The 23,418-nt window shown below is 36.3% G+C and overlaps 1 protein-coding gene across 1 annotated transcript in view; it reads right to left on the bottom strand.

Annotated features, from left to right (window-relative positions):
• Positions 1 to 23,418, bottom strand: part of LOC110441875 (sacsin-like) — a 30,729-nt gene that overhangs the window by 291 nt on the left and 7,020 nt on the right. Inside the window, exons 2-8 of the mRNA XM_021485156.1 lie at positions 20,090 to 20,133; positions 9,824 to 10,036; positions 9,023 to 9,129; positions 7,655 to 7,765; positions 7,244 to 7,391; positions 3,997 to 5,535; positions 334 to 3,120 (exon numbers count right to left, since the gene is read on the bottom strand). Of these exons, the coding sequence (XP_021340831.1) occupies positions 334 to 3,120; positions 3,997 to 5,535; positions 7,244 to 7,391; positions 7,655 to 7,765; positions 9,023 to 9,129; positions 9,824 to 10,036; positions 20,090 to 20,093 (4,909 nt within the window). The 5' untranslated portion in view covers positions 20,094 to 20,133. The remainder of the gene's footprint in view (positions 1 to 333; positions 3,121 to 3,996; positions 5,536 to 7,243; positions 7,392 to 7,654; positions 7,766 to 9,022; positions 9,130 to 9,823; positions 10,037 to 20,089; positions 20,134 to 23,418) is intronic.

Raw genomic sequence — 23,418 nt, 5'->3', positions numbered from 1 at the left:
AGGTTTCCTCGACTTTCAGGAGTTCATTTTTTAAAGTATACATATTAAGTGATATCATTTCAGTTTTTGTAAATGGTTGTTTTGTTCTCAAAACATTTTCGGCTTCCGTCATGACATTGATGTTTGCTGGGTTGTTCAACATATGATGCATTTTAATCTTTTTTTTTTCAACGCTAAACATGAGCTGAATATCATTCGGTAGGTTAACGCTGTCCTCTTGCAGATGAGATACTTTGATATCCTTTAAGTTCTGTGTAAATGTCAACAAATCCCCTGCACAGTTTTTAAGAAGATGGAGAAGTTGTACCATGTCATCTTTGCGATAAGGAGTACTTCTTATTTCACCGTCTATTGCCTGTTGCTTTGTTCTTAATGGAAATCGAAAAAGCGTTCCTTCAAACTTGAGAGGTTTAGTGTCTCCAGACAAATCACATCCAAATATGTTGCTGTATGGCATGAACTGGTTCCTCATTCGCTTTAGCATACCAGAACTTTTTTCTGTAATGGTCAACCGAATTCCTGGGCTGCTTTTGTTCTTGATGGCTTTCCCTAGATGAGTAGTATGAGGATCAAAGATTACCAGAGAATTTCCACTTACAAAACTGGGAACATCTGTTATATTGTAAACGGCGCAAAATCCAAGCCCGAATTTTCCAATTTTGGTTCTCGTTGCTTTTTTGGTTTCCCCTCCAAGTTGGACAATGTTTTCAAAGTCATGTTCGGTAAAAACAGCATCGTTGAAAGCCCAAAACGCTGGACCCTGGCATTTTGCCATGTTAACGTCGATTAAGCCTACTGTCGCCTCTTTATTCTGTCTTTCGTCATTTAGGAAATGAATATATTTAGCTCCTGCATCGTCTGCGTTCTGAACAAGTTCCTTCAGCACTGCTAATCCATCTGGGTAGTTTTCCAACAAATGTTTAAGTCTTGTCGTCAGAGGTTCAGACTGTCCACATGCTACAGTCATTTCTTCTGTTCCACCGTCTGATAAAAATCTCTGAGTGAAAGACTGAACGCCCAGCGATTCCGCTAATTTAGCACCAACATCGGAATGGACATAATTGACGTCATCATCCTCTTCATTTTGTAACCAGCCTGAATCCTCGTCGGAGTACGTACAATCTTTTACCGGCTGTAATACCAGATTGGCATTCTGTGATTGGACAGGTACTAATACATCACTCAGAATATCATTTGCATCTCGTAGATTTGATATTATTTTAAGAATTTTAACAACCATCTGTCTATCTTTCTCGGTCGTTGACGGCCTAGTTGATGTCCTAATTGTTGTAAGGATTAACTTCAATGAATTTATTTCAAGTTCTTGAACTGACCCTAGTTCAACAAACATTTTAGAGAACTCCTCAAATTCAACAGGAAGTTTGTACATATAAGGCTCCAGATGGATGTTCTCGTCCAAGGGAAAAGATATAAACACATCTCTAGGAAGATGAAAAGTCGCTCCTGTACAAATGATCGGCTGTGATTCCAGTTCATGATCCAATGAATTGATATCATCAAACAGTTGTTGGTATATGTCTTTTAAAATACCATTCAACTTGGCTTTGTGTTTAATACAGAAGACGTTTCTCACCGCTTCCAATTGAAGAAGACATGTGTCAGCATCTGGAGGTTTATTCCATCCGTATTTGTTTGCAAGGCAAGGACAGCTAGAGGTGTCCACGATACATTTAACAGATGCCGCCTGCGTCTCGTGTTTACTCGAGGATACATCTTGCGGGGTACATAGAGGAGACTGGCAATGATCCGCACACCAAGGTAGTATATCCGGATAATGAACTGGTTTCTCGTCGATGAAAGATATCCATCGATATTCCCTTAAATCCAAATTTACAGTGGATTCCCTTTCCATCCTCTCCAGTATTTCCATTACTTTAAATGAACAATGACGAATTTCCTCCATTTGCGCCTGTTTCCCTTTTCGGCACTCTCGATCAAGTACTCGTACCACATTTAAAACATCGTCTTCTTTAACGTCCTTATCGGATTTGAGACCAAAGTTTCTAAGTACAGACTCTAATTCCTCCTTCTGATATTTTTTAATGAGAAACTTGCTGTCGTCAAAACGAAACAACTCCTTAAGTACTTGATTAGTATGATCAAAGAATGCCCGGATCGGTGCTAGCTCTGTTGTGCTCGATGAAGACGAAGTTGCAATGAATTTGATCCCCGAACCTAAAAAGATGATATCATTCAAATCTTCACTTGAGGACAGCCTTGTACAGTACCTCAGTACATACATCATGAAAGTTTCAATGCTTGATCTTTCATAGATGCCAGGAGTGTTGGTCATGGCTTGAAGGATATTTTCAACTAGCTTCGTCTCTGAAATTTCCTTTGCTCCTAGTCGTTCAGCAAGCATCCTCTGTATGTTATCCAAGTGCAAGTGAGGTAAATGATATTTAACTGGGATGCTGTTTTCACACGCTATGTGTCCGTTCTTTGCTACAGATGTATACTCTAAAACGGTGTTTTCGTTTGTTGTTTCTGGAAATATAGCCAATTCTCTGATAAATCTATCAGCATTTGAATTAGAATGTTGACAGTCTTTTGCAAGAAAGTTCAGCAAAGCTGTTTTTTCTTCGGAATTGCATTGGTCATTGAACCGTCGTGTCTTTTCCTCGAGTAACTCTCGTCTTATACAGACTTTACACAGACTTTCTAAAAGTTCAAGCAGTCCTTCGAGATTTGGATACTTGCAATAGGTACCCATTAGATAGGTATGTGTTTCACCTTTGGCAATATGTCTGATGACAGTAATTGGTAGCCTTTCTAAAGCGTTACACAGGTTTTGATCAAGCGAAGCCATTCCATCGAAATCTGTCACCAAATACAACCCCTTTAATGGCATGAGTTTCAATCCTTCACCTGAAATACAGTTACCCTCTACAGGAACCAAATTCAACTTTTCAAAAGTTTCCTGGACTTGATGATTTTTCTGACCGATATAGCTCCAGACGTGGTCGAGCCATTTCATTGTAATGTGGCGGGTGGTAGAACTAAAGCATCCGTTGGCTCCAATATTTCCATTTGCAGTCAATGTCTCGTTAAGTAAGGTAGGAAATCCGTCTGCGTCCAGAGTCCTCAGGTTGCAGAAACCTACATAGAGATGGAAACAACAACTTCCTCACATTTTATTCTAAAAAGGTTGATAAAAACCAAACACTGCAAAAACTGCAATATAAATATAATGAAGTATGTGATTTTGGTGAAATAAATCAGTTTGGTTGCAAGAACAAATTCATACGATATCCTCCAAGTGTGCTGGTAATGTAGCTCAGTGTTATATACAATGTATACGGGTACGTGTATTAGTTATAACAGGGTGACATTACAAATATATGATTGTTTGCATAATTGATAAATATGGTATTTTCTTCTGAATTACGCAAGTAAAAATGCTAAAAACTACATTCTGATCTCAGAAAAGCAGTTATGGTTAGCCCTACGGCTTATTTTTAAATCAAAATCATGTTAATTTTTCACCAGTTTGCGCTGATTCAATTACTATAAAAGTATAAAAAGGTCTGATGGATTTGAAAGAAAGTGCCATAACCAACGTGTAACAATTTAAAACGGCGTCGCATTGCCAATTTTAGTTATAAAGAAAGTGTCAAAAAAGAAAAAATATGGCTTGGTAAGAAGCGACAGAAACCTCAAATTGTTATTTGTTATATATTTGTAAAAGTACATACAATAGATATCTAGGTTTTTTACATATTTTTCAGATGAATGTTTCTTTTAATATTGATCATAACTTGTTTAATTTAGTATAATCCTGTTACATGAACACTAAATCGAAACGGGGTTTTAACGTGATTTTAACTTTAGAAGAGCAAATTATTAAGCATGCTTTCAAAGAGTCAAAAATGTTCACGTGCTGAAGGAATATACAAGCATGAGCCGTTTTTTGGAAATTCTCAAATCAAATTTCCAAACAACATCAGTACTAAACAGAGTGAATCAATAACGTACCTGCTTTCTGGATTTCTTTCAGATGATCAGCTATTTGTTGCGGTAAGTCTGATTTGATGAAGTTCCTTTCAGTCCCAGGAAACATCTTCATCTCACTTGCCGTACAACGGTACACAGGCTGTTCAGCGTCAAATGATCTAAAGGTACCGTCCTCGAGTGGAAGCAACATGAGGTCGTGAAGGTCATCATACTGTCGATCTGCGAGAATGAATTGTAACAGAAAAATTTGTTGTTTGACTGGAAGTCTACCGTAGATATTACTTTCTCTTAGAACATTTCTCAAATACTTTGGTGTGATTCTAGGCACATCAGGAAACATTTCCGCCACGTGAGACGGAACCTTCACAACATTACGTTGGTACTTGAGTAAAAGATCAAATATACACTGTTCTGTCTGTCGGATGGTGCTTGGTTCAAGTTCGTCTTTTATACATTGTAAAATTGAAAAGATTGCGTCTTCTGCTTTTATCCATTTGTCGCCATTATTGGTATAAAAAATGGTCTTGTCCCTGAGGCGTCTGCACAAGGGATTAAAAACCGCATCCCAATTTGGTCGAATGTTTTTCTGTGACGGAAGTATGCTATATACAATGTTGGTATCGCATTCCGTACAATTGTCTGTAACAGTGAGGCTCTTGACGTACTCCACCGTATCGACGAACACATCTACAAGTACTTCTTCACATAGTAAGCGGTTCCATTTCTGAGGCGGGTCCATTCGTTCAGTTTGGTCATCTGGTGTCCATTTTACGTGATGTCTGTCTTGACTGAGGGCAAAAAACCCATTGACATGCAGAGGCAGCCCCGTTTGAATTTCACTCGTATTTGGAAGGGGAAGAAAACAAAACACTTGTCCATGAAATTGTATATCCGTAGTGTAGTCGAGTGGTGTTGCAAGTCCTACGAAAGGACTATACGACAGTTGTTTGTCCTCGGCCAATTCTCTGAGCTCTACGGAAAGATCGCTTCGGCCTTTTATATAATTACAAACAACCCAGCGTTGTTCATTTACATGTTGACCGTCCTTAAGAGAAATGTCGACACGATATATTGCTTTTATACTGTCATTGGGACTTACACCGTTACATGCCTTCAATTTCTCGTTAAATGATTTCTTTTCCTCTTTTTCTAACACGTCGCATTTTACGTAGAATGATGCGGATTCTTTTTCCTGGTCAGAAAACGAAACCAGACCGATGTTCTTAAGAAAAAGTGGCAAAGAAGCGGCCTCTTTCTTGAAACTGTCGATCAGCTCTGTGACATCACTATGGTCAAAGACTCTGGTCGACAACTCTGAGGGAAAGCGGCGCAAAGAAAACCAAAAGATACTCCCAGAGTAAGTGTCCTCCAGAGATTTGTTTGTAAATCCGAAATGTCCATAAACAGACTTAATCGCTTCAATAGCCTGTTTGTAATGTGGTTTTAAAGATTTCCGAAGTTTCTTAAAGGTCAAAACCTGGCAATCGTTACCATGTCCTCTTTGTGTCCGGAAAGGATCGATGATCATTGCTCGGTCATTACTAATAATCACTGGATTATCTGTAATAAAAGCATACAAATACTACTTTTCAAAACTATAATTAACAGAATTCCTTCTTGGTCCAAAATCACTTTTTTTTAAATCATTGTTTGACGTTAGATAAACACTATTGTTGACAAACATGTGCTCAAAGCAATACGTTTTTGTAATTATACACTTGTCTGATACCAAATACAGTATATGAAATGTAAACATGTTAAATTGAAATAAATATTCTAATTGTAAAATTATGAAAATCGTTCAAGTTGCATGTAAACCAAATAAGAATCTGGATATTCGTATTGTGAAAGAATACATGTCTCCCCTTATTAGCGATTATTTTTCCCCTTCTCTTGCAAAATACAATTATGGAGATAAGGTAAAATAACCGTGAAATTTCAATTTTCTTAAAAAATTGTAAGCCGACTACTAAATCATAAAATAAATATATGAATTAATGCAATTGAAAAGTTATGACGTCAATGTCACAGTGACCTAGCTAATGACAGTACACTGCACATTTCTAAGGGTGATGTAGTCCTATTGCAAAATTAATCAATTAGTCTTTAACGGTTCTAAAATTATTGCCATGACTATATGTTACTGAAAATCATGCATTTATTTGACAATTGACCTAGAGGTCGAAGTATATTGCAAGATGATTTTTAAACTACAGTTCAAGGAGAAATGTCATAGGAAATTTGAGAAGGTACTTTATGAAGGAAAAGCGTTGAACAGATCTGTTTCAGGACGGCCAACGAATGAATATCCTGATTGTGGGATAAAAAATATTTTATAGAATCCTGAGATAGTAATACAACTGCTGACATTTCCAAAATGCAACAGAAGAATATGAAAATGTCAATTTAGGGGAAGCGGGCATTGACCAGAAAGAGAAAAATGTCATGACCGGAAATTCGAAATCGACAAGTTTAGCATAGAGCTTAGTATTATTCTGTCCCAACTGGTTATGTCAGTAAAGTGTCGTAAATGTTTAAAGTGTCCTTAATTTCAAGTTCAGATCGGTATATACAATCGCCGTGGTTTACTAAATCCTATCTTAAACAGCAAGTCGTCCATAACCTGACAATGAAACTGAATGGCTTGGAAAGATATTTGTAGACAGACCTAACCAGCCCTTACAAAATTTAGCCTCATATGAAAACAAAAACAAGCTGACCAGAAGAGGGGAACATTTTGTTCCCATACCAATTCCTACAGTGTGCTTGAAAATCTTATCACCATACCTCAATAAAGCAATACAGATCTACATCCTCAGGAATGATTATTTCCTTGACCCCCCCCCCCCCCCCCCAAAAAAAATAAATAAATAAATAAATAAACTACCCCCTAAAACCCCCACCCTCTACCTCCGCTCCCATCCATAAATATACACCATACAAATTAACGAAATAATTTACAATTATAAATTCATGTCGTCTTTCACCTTTCTTGAAAAAGGAAGATCTCATAACAAGAGAACGAAAGGGTGCCTTCAATTTGGAACGAAGCTTACTACTGTACGATTGGAAAAGTTAAAGACTACCGCAGATTTGTTTAAAATCCTTATATGATTTATTTACAAAGGTATAGATACACCGTAAATATCATTTACAAAGTACCAATATGTCTTAGTATCAGTTATAAACTACACACTCGCACAAACAAACGCGATTGTATAAGCAAGCTTGCATGGAAAATAGTAAAGATCACTCATCAACCACCTACCTGTGATATGGAAGACCGACTTGAATCCCAGACCAAATCTGCCCACTTTGAGAGTGTCTTCTCGCTTGCCACTGTTATAGATGCTTTTGATGTATTTCCAGTCCTGTTTACTAAACATCCCGTTGTTATAAACACACAGCGCAGGCGCCTGGAAGTACCGTAACGGGAGTAAGTTATAAGAATGAAGCGAACTAGTTGATAGTAAATTTAAAGAAAAAATTCAATTAACAAATTTGAATAACATTTGTTGTTGTGTTTAAATAAAACTGATGAGAGTTGAGCTAACTTTTTGGCGTACACATATGAAGATACCTTAGGATAATCTTAAAGAACTATTTAATTGTTTTGATATATTATGTAGCATCTTTACTGTTTTCATCGTGAAATGAAATACATTTCTGCCTAACTTACCCTGAAATAATCCGAATAACAGCTTTTCCCTTGTGATGTCTCGGCGTCATCATTCACATAAACAATCTTCATCTCCGAGGCATTGGCGTCATCTGCGTTTTGTACTAGTTCCTGTAATAGAAAGCAATAATATTTTGCTGCTGACTTCGGTCTTTATACTTGTTAGAGTAACCTCCCTTAGCTATAATTAACATAATACTTCTAGAAGAGCAGTACCAATCAAATCGCTTCGCCCTTTTCCGTCGCATGCTCGAAAAAAGTATCGGAGATAATTATATGGATACTGCTCGATTGAAGCAGTGAATCGGAAGATTTCAAATGAAGAAGGCTTTGCAAAATCCGAGAATTAAACTTTTCATCAAACATTTCTCACTTAGATAAAAAAAAAAAAGGGGGGGGGGGCGGGTATTTAACAATAAGCTTATTAAAAATTTGATTTTCTTTCATAATACGGTAGCTCAAAAAAAATGAAAAATCTAATGTTTTAAATGTGTAAACAAATACACGAGGAAACATGTTTGAAGAAGATAAAAGTTTAGAGAGGCAACGATGACATCGAATCTAAAGACACAAAAGCATGTCATTATCAAAGGCCTTCTTTCCACTAGTGCCATTAAACAATGTATTATCCGTCTCCCCGGATGCACAGCAGTAAGCTGCCATCTTTGTTTATGTCATGTGATCAAAATTATGTCTTCTACTTACCTCTGAGGTTATTCTACGGAACTGGCCGAGCTTTGTCCGATTAACATGTTACTTACAAGAGTAACCTCTCTTACTTACAATATCAGGGTCCTTGTACATGTAAGATTTAATTCCTTACTTGCGATATACATTGTACATGTACATGTAAGGCTAACTATCCTTAGTAACAATATACATTGTACTTGTACATGTAAGGATAACTATCCTTATTAACAATATATATGTTCTTGTAAGAGTAATCGCCCTTAGTTACAATACGACACTATACGTGTTAGAGTTTTGCCCTGGCTTAAGGATACTCCAGACCAATTAGCATTAAATAGAAATGTGGACGGACGACGAACAGATATAGCCATGGTAAACGTTTGGCTAAAGGATAATTGCCAGTCAGATCATCCTTGTTATTCAAAGGGAACCGCTCTCTTATGTTTTTTAACAACCCTGGAATACGTTATGACGAAATCGATGGCTCTGTTCTTGCCACCTTTTAAATGATACAATAGAGCTAGCTTGATCCTTCGATGTACATCAAATGAATCGCTCGGCAGCGTAGCAGTGAAAATGACCAGATGATTATCTGAAATCGCAAATTTGAAAGCATTCAAATAGCTAATCACATGCCTTCTATGTCAGGTGTGCTGAGCAAATAAGAGAGACTATTACCCGAATGATTTGAGCGTCTTGGTAGCTATCAAGTATGGTCTTTAATTGTTCCAGGAGAGTCGGCCGGTCCATTGAACACTCTGAATCTGTTGAATCGCCATCCCCATCTGTATAATAAAATAATGTCCTTATGATCCATCCAATTTATATTCATTACCCTAGTACAAGATATAGAATATGTAAACCTGTTGAATACTAGATATGTAACATTAGTATAGTAAAACAACCATATTGCCAAGCACCAGTGAAAGTATGAGAATATTTTGCCACACGAGGTGATCTAAATACCAAGTGTCCTTAATTTACTTTTTAATTAAGTATATTCTTTGCATTTGGCCTTCCATATTGGCAACTGAACTGTTAGAGCGTCTAGAATTCCGAGGGTCCCGGGGTGGAACACTGGTCTGGCCGTGCATTTTTCCATCTCCTGTTACAGTGGTGCCTGTTGCCTACCTTTGTTTCAAACATTTAGTGTACGTTTGGCAAGGGGATATGTAAATATTTGTGTCTTTAGAGACGGAGACTTGGAGAAAAGGAGGGAGGAATGTAACGGTACTGGACAGGGTCGATCGTCGGCGATCAGGTAGCACAATTGATAAAGCGTCCGTTTAGAATTTGGAGGGTCCCGGGTTCGAACCCCGGTCTGGTCGTACACTTGTCCATACCCTGTTACAAATACCATCGGGTTTGTCGTTTACTCCCTAGGACAGCAATTCGTTTTTAAAATGTGAATACAGATCATTATATAAGAACACAATAAAAATTCAGGTTCAGGTTCCTTTCAAACCCTACGTTTCATACCTATAGGAGCTGATTGAATATTAACGTCACTGCCGCATGCACCCTCAGCAGGAAGTGCCGAGGTGATTTCCGGAAGGAGATTCTCTGGTGGACCGCCTAATTTCAGCCCTTCCGTTTTCTTTTTCTTACGCACCATGTCTGGAAAATATTTGTGACTTCTCTTGTGTTTAGAGTCGGAAGATCCAGGCGGATTTTCCTCGTCGTCCTTACGATCTAAAAAGTAAACATAGATTTCTAGTAAATTGTTATATCATCATTGTAATATTTGCATATATTGAGTTCTATAGTATCACAACATTGTATTAGATGTATCACAAACATTTGTATGAAAAAAAGTGCTGAATTCGAACTTTAATTTAATCTGGTTTTTTTTGTAACGAAGCTTTTCCTTTGAAGTTGGCACACACAATTCGTTTGAATCATTGTTGTCAAATTATCTTATGCCTTAACTATGTCCATTATAAATCATATACCTTTCAACTTAATTATATTGTATAACAGAATGAACTGGTCTTACGAGGGCGGACAATGTATTCAGTCTCAGACAAAGGACAGCTCAATTGGCCTACATGATCGGGTACGGCCTCCAATATCAAAGGACGACTGCTATGAATGACAGCTGTCACTCCAGCTAATTACTGTTCATTTATTTGTTAATGTGCTTTACGACATGGTGATGCTTTGAAACATCAGTTGGGACCTAGGCCTCGGACTGTACGGGTGTGATTTTGGATATTCTGGAAATCACCCACCGACCTAGAGAAAGTTATTGTAAAAGAAATGTATTTGGACCACATTCAACATTATCCAGAACTTTTACTTTTCAAATTGTATAACAATGCCATAAAAATCGTTGTTATGGTTGGTGGAGAATCCGGGCAGTACCCACTTTTTAGCTGGGTAGCCTTTCCCGATACCTCAACTGCCAAGCGAGATAGCCCCACATCTAACACTCATCAATACAGAAAGCTGCTGTTTCTTTGATAACCATGTTTTGAAATAGAGCTATTGAATTGTCTCGTTAAACTCCTCAAAATTTCTAGAACAATACCGGTAGCGGACGACGCATCTGGATACTACCTCCGACAGGAAATACATCCGATGCACCCTTACTTTCTAGACTGGCCATCTCAGGATATGCCCCGCAGTATCTTCCAAGTTTTTAATGAGCGAACTAATTGGAGGGTTTTCTAGGCTCTGTTTTGCGAGATATTCCCTAACTCAACCATCGATGTCACTGATGCCCAACAATTGTATATATAGTTTTGGGGTGGGGACCTGAACCATTTCGAAGTTATGACCCAGGGGTTAAGTCTCCAAGGATGGGGCAGTCCCTAAGGCCATCCTGGCAGCATGTGTGCATTCATCTCTTTATACTCATTAATTGTCTATATGGTAATAGGGTGGGGATCTCGACGGTTTCCAAGCTGTGACTAAGAAACTAGGTCTCTAGGGATTCGGTCAGACCCCAGGGTATATTCTAGTATCGTGACTGCATTCGTCTCTTTATGCCCAGTATTTGTATATATAGTTTTTGGCTGGGGATCTCAGCCGTTTTAAAGTTATGACCCAAGGACTATGTTTCCAAGGTTGGGGCCAGACCCTAGGGCCACCCTGGAAGCAAATGTGCATTCTTCTCTTTATACTCAGCAATTGTATATGTGGTTATATGGTGGGGATCTCAACCATTTCCAGTCAATAAACTTTTTTTGCCCCACCCCTCAGGTGATGTTATGGGAAGTCAGACCCACAATTTGTACAGTTTTGAATCCCTGCCTCCCATGAATGTTTCCGACCAAATATGATCGATATCCATGGCATAGTTCTACAGAAGAAGTCGTTTATAGCAATCTATTCAAATTGCCCACTTCTGGCCCCGTCCCTCAGCCCCCTGGGGGGTCAGCTCCACCATTTGTACAATTTTCCCGTCCAACCTGGGATGCTTCCAGTCAAATTTAGTTAAATTCCAATTAGTGGTTAAAAAGAAGACGTCGTTTAAAGAAATTGTTGACGGACGGCCGACGGACGCAACGGTATGGCATAAGTTCACCATGGTCCTTCGGACCAGGTGAGCTTACAAAAGGGGTGAAAGTCAAATACCCGCGTCAAGAACAATGACAGAAGTGCCATGTTCATGGAAAGAAAACATCTTCAATAAACCCTACCATTTCCGTCTTTTCCTGACAATTAAATCACAAAACCCTTCAATGTAAGCTACCTNGATGTGTTATTGTTATGTTTTCCATAGAGTGGGGACAGTTAAATTCAATATCAGGAATAGGTTCAAGATTCTCAGAAGTGGTAGATATAGAGGTAAAATACTTATTAAGATATTCAGCTTTATCAAATGGATGTTGAATGAAACATTCATCACATTTAAGAGGGGGAATACAGTTTCTTCTATTATTTGCATTTAAAACAGTTTTTGCAATTTTCCACCAGCTACCTGGAGAAATATTTGTATTAGCTAATGATTTTTGCATATTTTCAATATAATTGTTCTTGGCCTCTCTTATTTTACTAATGACTTCATTCCTGATATGTCTGTAGTTTTTCCAATGATAAGGTAAGTTACTAAACTTTGCTTTTCTATGTGCCATATTTCTTTGTCTAATATTAAATCTAATTTCATTTGTCATCCACTTTTTATCTCTAGGCCTTACTGTAACATTTATACTAGGAATACATTCGGATATTTGTTGATTAATAGCATTACAAAGAGTATTATTAAAATCATTACTATCTTGATTTTCAGAGATTGCAACCCAATCAATCATATTTATGTTCCTATTCATTTTTTCATAATCTGCTTCCCGATAGAGTAATATTTTTTTCTGATAAGATTTTTGTTTAAAGACATCAAATGAGATACTGAATTGAATAAGAGAGTGGTCACTACATATGGGTGGAGAAACAGATACATTTTTAATTAAGTTTAAACTATTTGAGAAAACGATATCTAATGAGGTGGAAGATGTTTGAGTTATGCGTGTAGGTTCATCAACATAGTTTACAAGATTATATTTGGTCATTAGTCTACCAAGATGACTATAAGGTTGTAAGTTAATCATGTTTACATTAATATCACCTGTTATGACTATATTTAGATTAGTATTTATAGCTCTCTCAAATACAAAGTCTAGTGTTTCCCAATAAGTTACAGGCATTTCTGGTCTATAAATACAACATAACAAGAATTTACGAGACCCAATACATACTTCAACCCAAATTAATTCTACATCATTATGTTCCAAGTCTGTTCGTCTTTTAGTAAAAATAGTGTTCTTGTGATAAATTAGTACTCCACCACCAGGGCCTGATCTTCGGTCTAGTCTGTCATGTGAGTAGGAATCTATGGTGATATCAGAATCTAATACTTCAGGAGAAAGATGAGTTTCTGTTAGACATATTATATCATTATTATTTAATTCAGCTTCTATAGTATCAATTTTATTTCGTAATGATCTAACATTTAGGTGAGCAATATCAAGACTGCATAGAGGCCCCGGATTAAGTTCAATGTCATTAGAAATCAACAACAAAATATGAATTATAATATGAAAACATACATTTTTGAGGCTAAAAACATACTGGGAATTCAAAAAGACATATGAATGAAGAAGAAAAATAAATACTTCCGATTTCCAATGTGTCCCATTATTAGATTGAAATTCTTTGTATCTATCCATTATCAAATATCATGATTTGTAACAGTTGGGTGATGAGACACGTGGTACATACATGTATTAAGAAGTAATTTCCAACAAATATTAGATTGAATAGTCATCCTGCATAAATATTTTTAAGTTCAAAATAACCATTTTAGTTGCCATTTAGAATGGTGTAACAGCATAAGGGAACATACATATGCACGACACGTGAGATAGTGTAGACTTGATACTCAATATGTTTGGGATTTACAACCATAAAATGACTATTTTAAACCATATATCAGTAAACTCAACAGGTAAGCATACTATATACAATAAGAGGAAGGGTTCAGAAACTAAATTAATTGGCGGTATACCGCTATACAGATAGAAATTTAGCGCTTATGACTAACTACTTTTTCAGAACGTACATGTGTATAACATTGATTTAGAAGACTTGCTAACTGAATATAAACTTCATTTTTTATAACGAGTTTTAAGGAAAATGTACGTTTATACGTAGTTTACCAATTATAATTAACCTGGATATCTTCAATACGTTCGTTCTACCACGGACTTGGATAATCTAATCTAATTCCGTGGTTCTACGTAGAATAATCGACGTGCGTTATGTTTGTACCCGGAATAAATCCAAACCCTTGATTTAGATAACAATATGTCAATTTTTATATAACATACATCGATAACCAGTATTTGATTCAAGGTTCAATACACAATATACATACCATAGATAATAACTAGATATAAATAGATAGATACATAGATACACATTATTTTGTACAAATATATATGGACATAGACAAATTATATTGTAAACAAAATTACATGCGTGCGCACACACAAAATTAATTTCTCTAAGTACAATACTTATAATATATAGATAAGATATGGACATATAATGAAACTAAATTAATTTCTCTAAGTGTGTTAATTTTAGAAATAAGTTAGAATTGTGAAATGAAACAAAAAGGGTGTAATTTTAAAAATTGCGGGGTATACAACAATATTATTTTCCATGTTAACACATTTAAATTAGTTTAGTGTACGGCTGTACGCATACTCGTCGCCGTGTGACGATGTTTTCTTTACCTGATTTCTGCACACGTCCGTGTTGTTTTTTGCTAATTGGAGATTATGTCCATTTTGAGAAGTTTTGATAGTACCACGGAATTAGATTTAAGTCTGTGATAGTACCGACCAATAAAATTAATATGCATATTTGAGTAGATAATTTTGAGTAGGTAACTTGTCATAAATAGAGCATTTCTCAATACTGTGTTATAATTCAACATTAGTAATGCTGAGTTAGAACACAGTACTGAGAAATGCTCTATTTATAACAAGTTACAAAATGCACAAATCATCCATAACGTAATTTACGTTATAGATGATTTGTGCATTTTGTGCGACTCCGTGGTTAGACGCAGACAGCATGGTATCTGAAGTGATGTGTGTGACTGTTGGCAGCATAGAACCTGCCAGACTGGCAAGTACATTATTATACAAGTATATTTAATGTATTTTGATAATTCCCTAAGTAAATTGCCAACGTTTATTTCATAATTCAAATGTACACATCTGCTTAACAATTAAAATATGTATCTATGTACTTGGGGAATTATTTACATTTCGTATACGTCTCTAGAGAAAGAATTTATTTTTTTCATCCTTATACGCAATTAATATACGTATGTAGTTTCAGTCTATAAACGCAATTTGTAACTAATCTATGTCCATTTCTATACGTATCTATGTACTTAGAGAAATTAATTTAGTTTCATTATATGTCCATATCTTATCTATATATTATAAGTATTGTACTTAGAGAAATTAATTTAGTTTCATTATATGTCCATATCTTATCTATATATTATAAGTATTGTACTTAGAGAAATTAATTTTGTTTCATTATATCATAATATCCATATCTTATCTATATATCATAGATATATATAATTAAAGTAATTTTTTTTTGTTCTTATACGCAATTTGTACCTAATCTATGTCCATTTCGTATACGTATCTATGTACTAAGAGAAATTTGTTTGATATAAAATGGCTGACGTGACAGGGTGCTTTTTAATTGTTTATATCATGTTTTAAATATGTTTAACGTTGAAATATATACAGGTGCATTTTATAAAGAACAACATTACTTAATTAAGGTAAAGAAATGAAAACGATAATATACAGTATATTCCGGATATTAGTATCTCCGTTGTAGGATTCGGTGATGCATATACAGGTTCGTTCTTCACCTTCCGGCACGTAATTATATCTTGATTCAAGAGAAAGATATTTTTTTAACTTTTAACATGATATTTATGACTTAAAGATTAAAAAAAAATTTTTTAGGGCGAAACAACCTTGGGCGAACGGGATTTGGGGCGAAACAACCCTTAGGGCGAACGGGATTTGGGGCGAAACAACCCGTTACCCACACACATTCTGCTTACGAGTTACACATATACCACTGACTTGGACAGCTAAGTCCGTGGTCACACTGACATATATGTAGTGGTGTTTAATTATCATAGTATCAACACATGACAAGGATAATTTATTTTAAGAGTACTTTGGTATAAATAGATGAGAGTGTACTCTACTGAAAATTAATAAATTAACTTGGATACTTTACTAAGGAAATTGACACTTAGATGTTGAAGATATCGGTGTGTATATAACACAGTGGGCGTGTGGATATTGTTATTAATAAAATGAGTGTATTACCTGTGATGAGTATTTCTAAGTTTATTTTTCAAATACACATTCTTGTAACAAAGTATACAGAAGATTGTATAGTATCACTCGATAAAGACTTTGTCAGTCAACACTTGAGTTAATATGATTAAACATACATGTTTATATATACTATTGGACATCATGCAAAGGAACCATTATGCAGCGGTATAACACGTAGAAAGGTAAGTTTTAAGAAGATAAATGAACATAATTCTTTTGTTAATATGGAATGATACAAGTAATTAAATACAACATTTAAGGTAGTGTATTTGACAATTATGTTCTGTCACAGTATAGACGAGGGACGACCTTCACAGAACCACGACTACCTACGAGCATTGACTTGTTTATCGGCCAGTGTCCGTACACCTCTATTAGGAGGGGGGTCGGGGTAGTCAGAGAGTTCGTCAATACTCGTCACATGTTTCTTCTCGCCGTTGTTATCACGGATAATTATTCGGCCATCCATGGTCCAGGTACCGGAAATCAGCTTACTTGACTTGAGAAAGCGTGCCTTGGTGAAAACTGCACTTCTACTTTTCGTCAGAGCCTCATTTATGTAGAGCTTGGAAGGGGAGGGGAGTTTTGGTGTAGTTTGTTCGCTATTATTTCCATTTGTTGTTACTGGATTTTTTACAAGAATAAACCTGCCATCATAAACCTGCGCTCTAGTTCTATATGATAGGAACCGCACAATTATATCCCTGGGGTAACGTGAAGATTTCGGTCCAACACGATGCGACCGGCTAATATCGGCACTGGTGACCATGACCCCTAGTTGGTTGTTACACGTATCAATGATGATTTGGTCAGTATCTTCCTCTTGATGTTCAGCGATGCCCCTGAATTTTAGACAATTACGTCGAGAATACTGCTCCATATTGTCTAACCGTGTCTCCAATGTGTTGATTTGCTGGTGTAGAGCTGTTATTCCTAAAGAACTTAGCAGTGCATCTTTGAAAAGTGCATTGTCCATTAGCTGGGACACTACTTGTTTAATGATGATAGGGTCTCGTAGTTCACTTATGGCTTGAACACCCTTCTTGATTTTAGTAGACAGATCTGTAGACATGATGTGCACAGGTGTAGGAGTATAGAATGATATATTGTGGCAATAACACGATAAGTTCTTTCAAAAACAATGACGATTTCAGACAAAGAAAATGGCGGGAGATTGACCGAGGTCCTCTTCAAAATTTCAACGTCTTCAAGTACTCTAAATAATGCAGAATGTTGTTATGGTTGGTGGAGAATCCGGGCAGTACCCACTTTTTAGCTGGGTAGCCTTTCCCGATACCTCAACTGCCACGCGAGATAGCCCCACATCTAACACTCATCAACACAGAAAGCTGATGTTTCTTTGATGACCATGTTTTGACATAGAGCTATTGAATTGTCTCGTTAAACTCCTCAACGTTTCTGGAACAATACTGGTACCGGACGAAGCAGCTGGGTACTACCTCCGACAGGAATTACATCCGATGCAGCCTTACATTCTAGACTGGCAATCTCAGGATACGCCCAGCATTATCTTCCCAGTTTTCAAGTGTGAACATATTGGCCAGTTTGCTAGGCTCTGTGTTGCGAGAGATTTCCTAACTCAACCATCGATATCACTGAGCACCTCCTCACCCAAACGCTCATACGGCACGCCCCCATTTGTAAAGGCACAGACGCCAGAATTCATAATGGCACAAACTCCAGGATTGAAAACCACAAGGACTCCCTATACACAACCCTTTCAATTACTTCGACACAAACAATAAAAGGAGTGAAAGTCGAATTCTCGCGTCAAATACAATGACAGAAGTGCACTGTTCCAGGAAAGAAAACATCTTCAATATTCACTACCATTTCCTTCTATTCCTGACAATAACATCACAAAACCCTTCAACGTAAGCTACCATTTACGTCTATTCCTGACAATAACATCACAAAACCCTTCAATGTAAGCTACCATTTCCTTCTAATCCTGACAATAACATCACAAAACCCTTCAACGTAAGCTATCATGTCCGTCTATTCCTGATAAAGATGTCTAAAAACAAAATATACGTGAGACATTTCCCTAAAATGTTTCTATAAATATTACAAGTGTGAGACACTACAGTAAAATGTATCAATAAACATGACACATATGAGACACTTCAGTGAAATATCCCTATATACATGTGAGACATCAATAAAATGTTTCTAAAACCAAAACATACTTCAATAAAATGTCTCTATAAACATGACATGTGTAAAACACTTTAGTAAAACGTCTCTATAAACATGACACATGTTCGACACTTTCGTAAAATGTCCCTATGAACATAACACATGTGAGACACTTTGATAAAACGTCTATATCAACATGACACATGTTCGACACTTAAGTAAAATGTATCTATAAACATGACACATGTTCGACACTTTAGTAAAACGTCTCTATAAACATGACACATGTTCGACACTTTCGTAAAATGTCCCTATGAACATAACACATGTGAGACACTTTGATAAAACGTCTATATCAACATGACACATGTTCGACACTTAAGTAAAATGTATCTATAAACATGACACATGTTCGACACTTTAGTAAAACAGCTCTATAAACATGACACATGTCCGACACTTTAATAAAATGTCCCTATTAACATAACACATGTGAGACACTTCAATAAAATGTCTCTATAAACATAACACATGTGAGACACTCCAGCAAAATGTCTCTATAAACATGACACATGTCCGACACTTTAGTAAAATGTCCCTATGAACATGACACATGTGAGACACTACAGTAAAACGTCTCTATAAACATAACACATGTGATACACTATAGTAAAATATATCTATAAATATAACACATGTGAGACACTACAGTAAAACGTCTCTATAAAAATGACACATTTGAGACACTACAGTAAAATGTCTCTATAAACATAACACATATGAAACATTTCAGTAAAATGGGTTTTTTAAACAAAACATAAGGGAGATACTACAATACAACCCTAATGACATCTAGGCAAACTTACCTACCTTTTCAGAACTTCTGCTATTTGTTTTAACTATTCTATTTTATGTAAACAATAAATAAATATAAGATTTTGGAGTATAAAACCCAACAAGTTTGCAGTTAGTATTCGATGCCCCAACACAACGGGGTTAATAAAGGAAACATTTACAGTAATAGAGTGATAGAATTCATCTCTGTTAAATCTTTAAACTAGAAATGTGTAAAATTCGCCACGTCCCAATATCAAAAACGTCAAGCCCTACTATCAAAATCGTCACGCCCCAATATCAAAAACGTCACGCCCCACTATCAAAAACGTCAAGCCTGAATATAAAAAATGTCACGCCCACTATCAAAATCGTCACGCCTAACTATCAAAATCGATACACTCCTAAATCAAAAACGTCTAAAACGCCCTACCAAACCATAAAAAAGTCACACGCCCCACTATCAAAAAAGTCCTGCCCTAATACAAAAAACGTCACACGTCCAACTATAAAAAACGCCAATTCCCCACAATAAAAAAAAAACATTCCCAATTTTCAAAAGCGTCACGCCATACTATCAAGAGCGTCTCAAATTACTGAACATTCTCAACTCAAATATTCTGAGATATAACATTTTCCCTCAAATTTTCTATCTAGATGGCCTGAAAATCCTCAACTGTGTTAACTGATTTCTTAACATCAATTCGTTTACGTATCACTCGATTACGTATTCCTTATTTTGAATGGAAATATAAATATAAAAACATAAATGACACATACGATTTTAAATAATATAGGTAAATGAACTGCAACACTGTCACATACAGATATACAAATGTAACAAGGAAAACATACATACCCATTTTGTCGAGTTCTGTTGTTCTGTTTAATCCATTTTCTTATCTGAATAAAGAAATGAATAAGAAATACAATATTTTTTAACATTTGTGGCGAACAAGGTAACAATAGCATAGTGTACGTAATATCCCTACATGTACGTTTGAAACTACAGGTAAGTATGCGATGCCCTCGCCGTTACAGTTTCGTCATGACGCAGTCAACGTTCTCGCCGTTACGTGTCCGTTAATTATCCTCACAGTTTTGTAACTACGTCCTCAATGACCTTATCGTTACAGTTTTGTAATAACGTACTAAACTACGTTGTCAATGCCCTCAACTTTAAACGTTGTAACCACACAGTCAATGTCCTCACCATTAAACTTTGAAACAACGTAATCAATGCCGTCACCATTAAACTTTGTTGCCACGTTATCAATGTCATCGCTTTTAAAATATCAAATCACTTAATCAATGACATCATCGTTTAATTGTAAACACGTTGTCATTGCCCTGACCATTAAACTTTGTAACCACATTATCAATGCCCTCAACATTAACCTTTGAAACAACGTAATCAATGCCCTCACCATCAACCTTTGTAACCACATAATCAATGACCTCACCATTAACCTTTGAAACAACGTAATCAATGCCCTCACAATTAACCTTTGAAACAACGTAATCAATGCCCTCACAATTAACCTTTGAAACAACGTAGTAAATGTCATCACCATTAAACTTTGTTGCCACGTAATCAAAGTCATCGCTTTTAAAAATCAAATAACTTAATCAATGGCATCATCGTTTAACTTTGTAACCATGTAGTCAATACGCTACCCATTTAACTTTGTAACCATGTAGTTAATGCCCTCACCATTTAACTTTTGTAACTAGGTTGTAAATGCCTTCACCTTTTAACTTTTGTACACGTAGGCAATGCCATCACCGTTTATTTTTTGTAAACATATAGTGAATGCCGTACCCCATTTAACTGTGTAACTATGTAGTCAATAAGCCCACAATTTAACTTTTGTAACAAGGAAGCCAATGTCCTAACCATTTAACTGTGTTACCATGCAGTCAATGCCCTCACCATTTAACTTTTGTAATTATATAGTCAGTGCCCTCCCCATTTAACTGTGTTACCATGTAGTCAATGCCCTCACCATTTAACTATTGCAACCATATAGTCAACGCCTGCACCATTACATTTTTGTAACCCATTATTCAATGCCCTGACCATTTAACTATTGTAACCATATTGTCAATACTCATAAAATTTAACTCCATAACTATGTAGTCAATGCCCTCACCTTTTAATTTTTGTAACCATAAAGTCAATGCCCTTCCCATTTAACTTTGTAACAAAATCGTCAATGCCCTCACTATTAAACTTTGTAACCAGGTAGTCAATGCCCTCTCTATTGGAATGTGTAACCAGGTAGTCAATGGCCTCGCCATTTAACTTTTTTTTTAACTTATAGTCAATGCTTTCACAATTCAACTGTGTCACCATAGAGTCAATGCCCTCACCATTTAAAGTTTGAACCGTGTAGTAAATGGCCTATCCATTTAACTTTTATAACTACGTAGTCAAAGCCCTCACCATTTACGTTTGTGACCATATAGTCAATGCTCTCACAATTTAACTTGTTTAACCATGTTGTCAATGCCTTAACCTTTTAACTTTGGAACCATACAATCAACGCCCGGACCATTAAACTATTGTAACCATTTAGTCAACGCCCGCACCATTAAACTATTGAAACCCTTTGGTCAATGCCTTCACCATTTAACTATTGTAACCATATAGTCAATGCCCTATTCATTTAACTTTTGTAACCAGGTTTTTAATCCCCTTACCATTTAACTTTTCTAACCATAAAGCCAATGCCTTCCCCATTTAACTTTGTAACAAAGTAGTCAATGCCCTCACTATTAAACTGTGTAACCATATAGTCAATGCCCTCACGTTTTAACTTTGAAACCAGGTAGTCAATGCCCTCACCATACACATTTGTAACCAGGTAGTCAATGCCCTCATCATTGACATTTTTAACCAGGTAGTCAATGCCCTCGGCATTTAACTTTTTCAACATATAGTCAATGCTTTCACCATTCAAATGTGTCATTATCGAGTCAATGCCCTTACCACTTAAAGTTTAAACCGTTTAGTCAATACCCTCACCATTTACGTTTGTGCCCATGTAGTCAAAGCCATCACCCTTTAACTTTGTAACTTTGTAGTCAATGCCATCACCTTTTAACTTTGTAACTATATAGTCAATGCCCCAACCATTTTACTTTTGTAACAAGGAAGCCAATGTCGTAACCATTTCACTTTGCTACCCCGCATTAACCATTTAACTTTTGTAACCATTTAGTATATGCCCTCACGATTTATCTTTGTAACAAAGTCGTCAATGCCCTCTCCATTGAAATTTGTCACCTCGTAATCAATGCCTTTATCATTGAAATTTGTAACCATATAGTCAATGACCTCGTCGTTTAACATTTTAAACTTATAGTCAATGCTTTCATCATTCAACTGTGTCACCATAGAGTCAATGCCTTCACCATTTGAAGTTTGAACCATATAGTCAATGCTTTTCCATTCAGCTTTATAACAAAGTCGTCAATGCCCTCACTATTAAACTTTTGTAACCCTTTGGTCAATGTTCTCTCCTTGCCATTTAACTTTTGTAACTATGTATTCAATGCCCTCATCATTGAAATTTGTAACGAGGTAGTCAATGCCCTCATCATTGAAATTAATTATCATGAAGTCAATGCCTTCGCCATATCACTTTCTAACCATGTAGTAAATGCGCTCCCCAGTCACCGTTTGAAGCGTGTAGTCAATGCCTTCTAAATTTAACTTCGCAACTATGTAGCCAATGCCCTCACCATTTATCTTTTTAACCATGAATTCAATGTCCGCACCATTAAACTTTTGTAACCATTTATTCAATGCCCGCATAATTAAACTCTCAAACCAGGTATCCAATGCCATCACCATTTAACTGTATTACCATGTAGTCAATGCCCTCCCCATTTAACTTTTGCAACGATAAAGCAAATGCCCTCCCCATTTAAATTTGTAACAAAGTCGTCAATGGCCTCACTATTAATCTCTGTAACCATGTAGTCAATGCCCTCTCCATTGAAATTTGTAAACAGATAATCAATGCCCTTATCATTGAAATTTGTAACCATATAATCAATGCCCTCGCTATTTAGCTTTTTAAACTTATAGTAAATGCTTTCACCATTCAATTGTGTCACCATATAGTCATTGCCCTCACCATTCAAAGTTCGAACCGTGAAGTCAATGCCCTCACCATTTAA

This window comes from Mizuhopecten yessoensis, unplaced genomic scaffold (assembly GCF_002113885.1).
Source record: "Mizuhopecten yessoensis strain PY_sf001 unplaced genomic scaffold, ASM211388v2 scaffold716155, whole genome shotgun sequence".
Lineage (NCBI taxonomy): Eukaryota > Metazoa > Mollusca > Bivalvia > Pectinida > Pectinidae > Mizuhopecten > Mizuhopecten yessoensis.
Note: the sequence above shows the minus strand (reverse complement) of the source record. Positions and strands in the feature narration are given on the sequence as shown.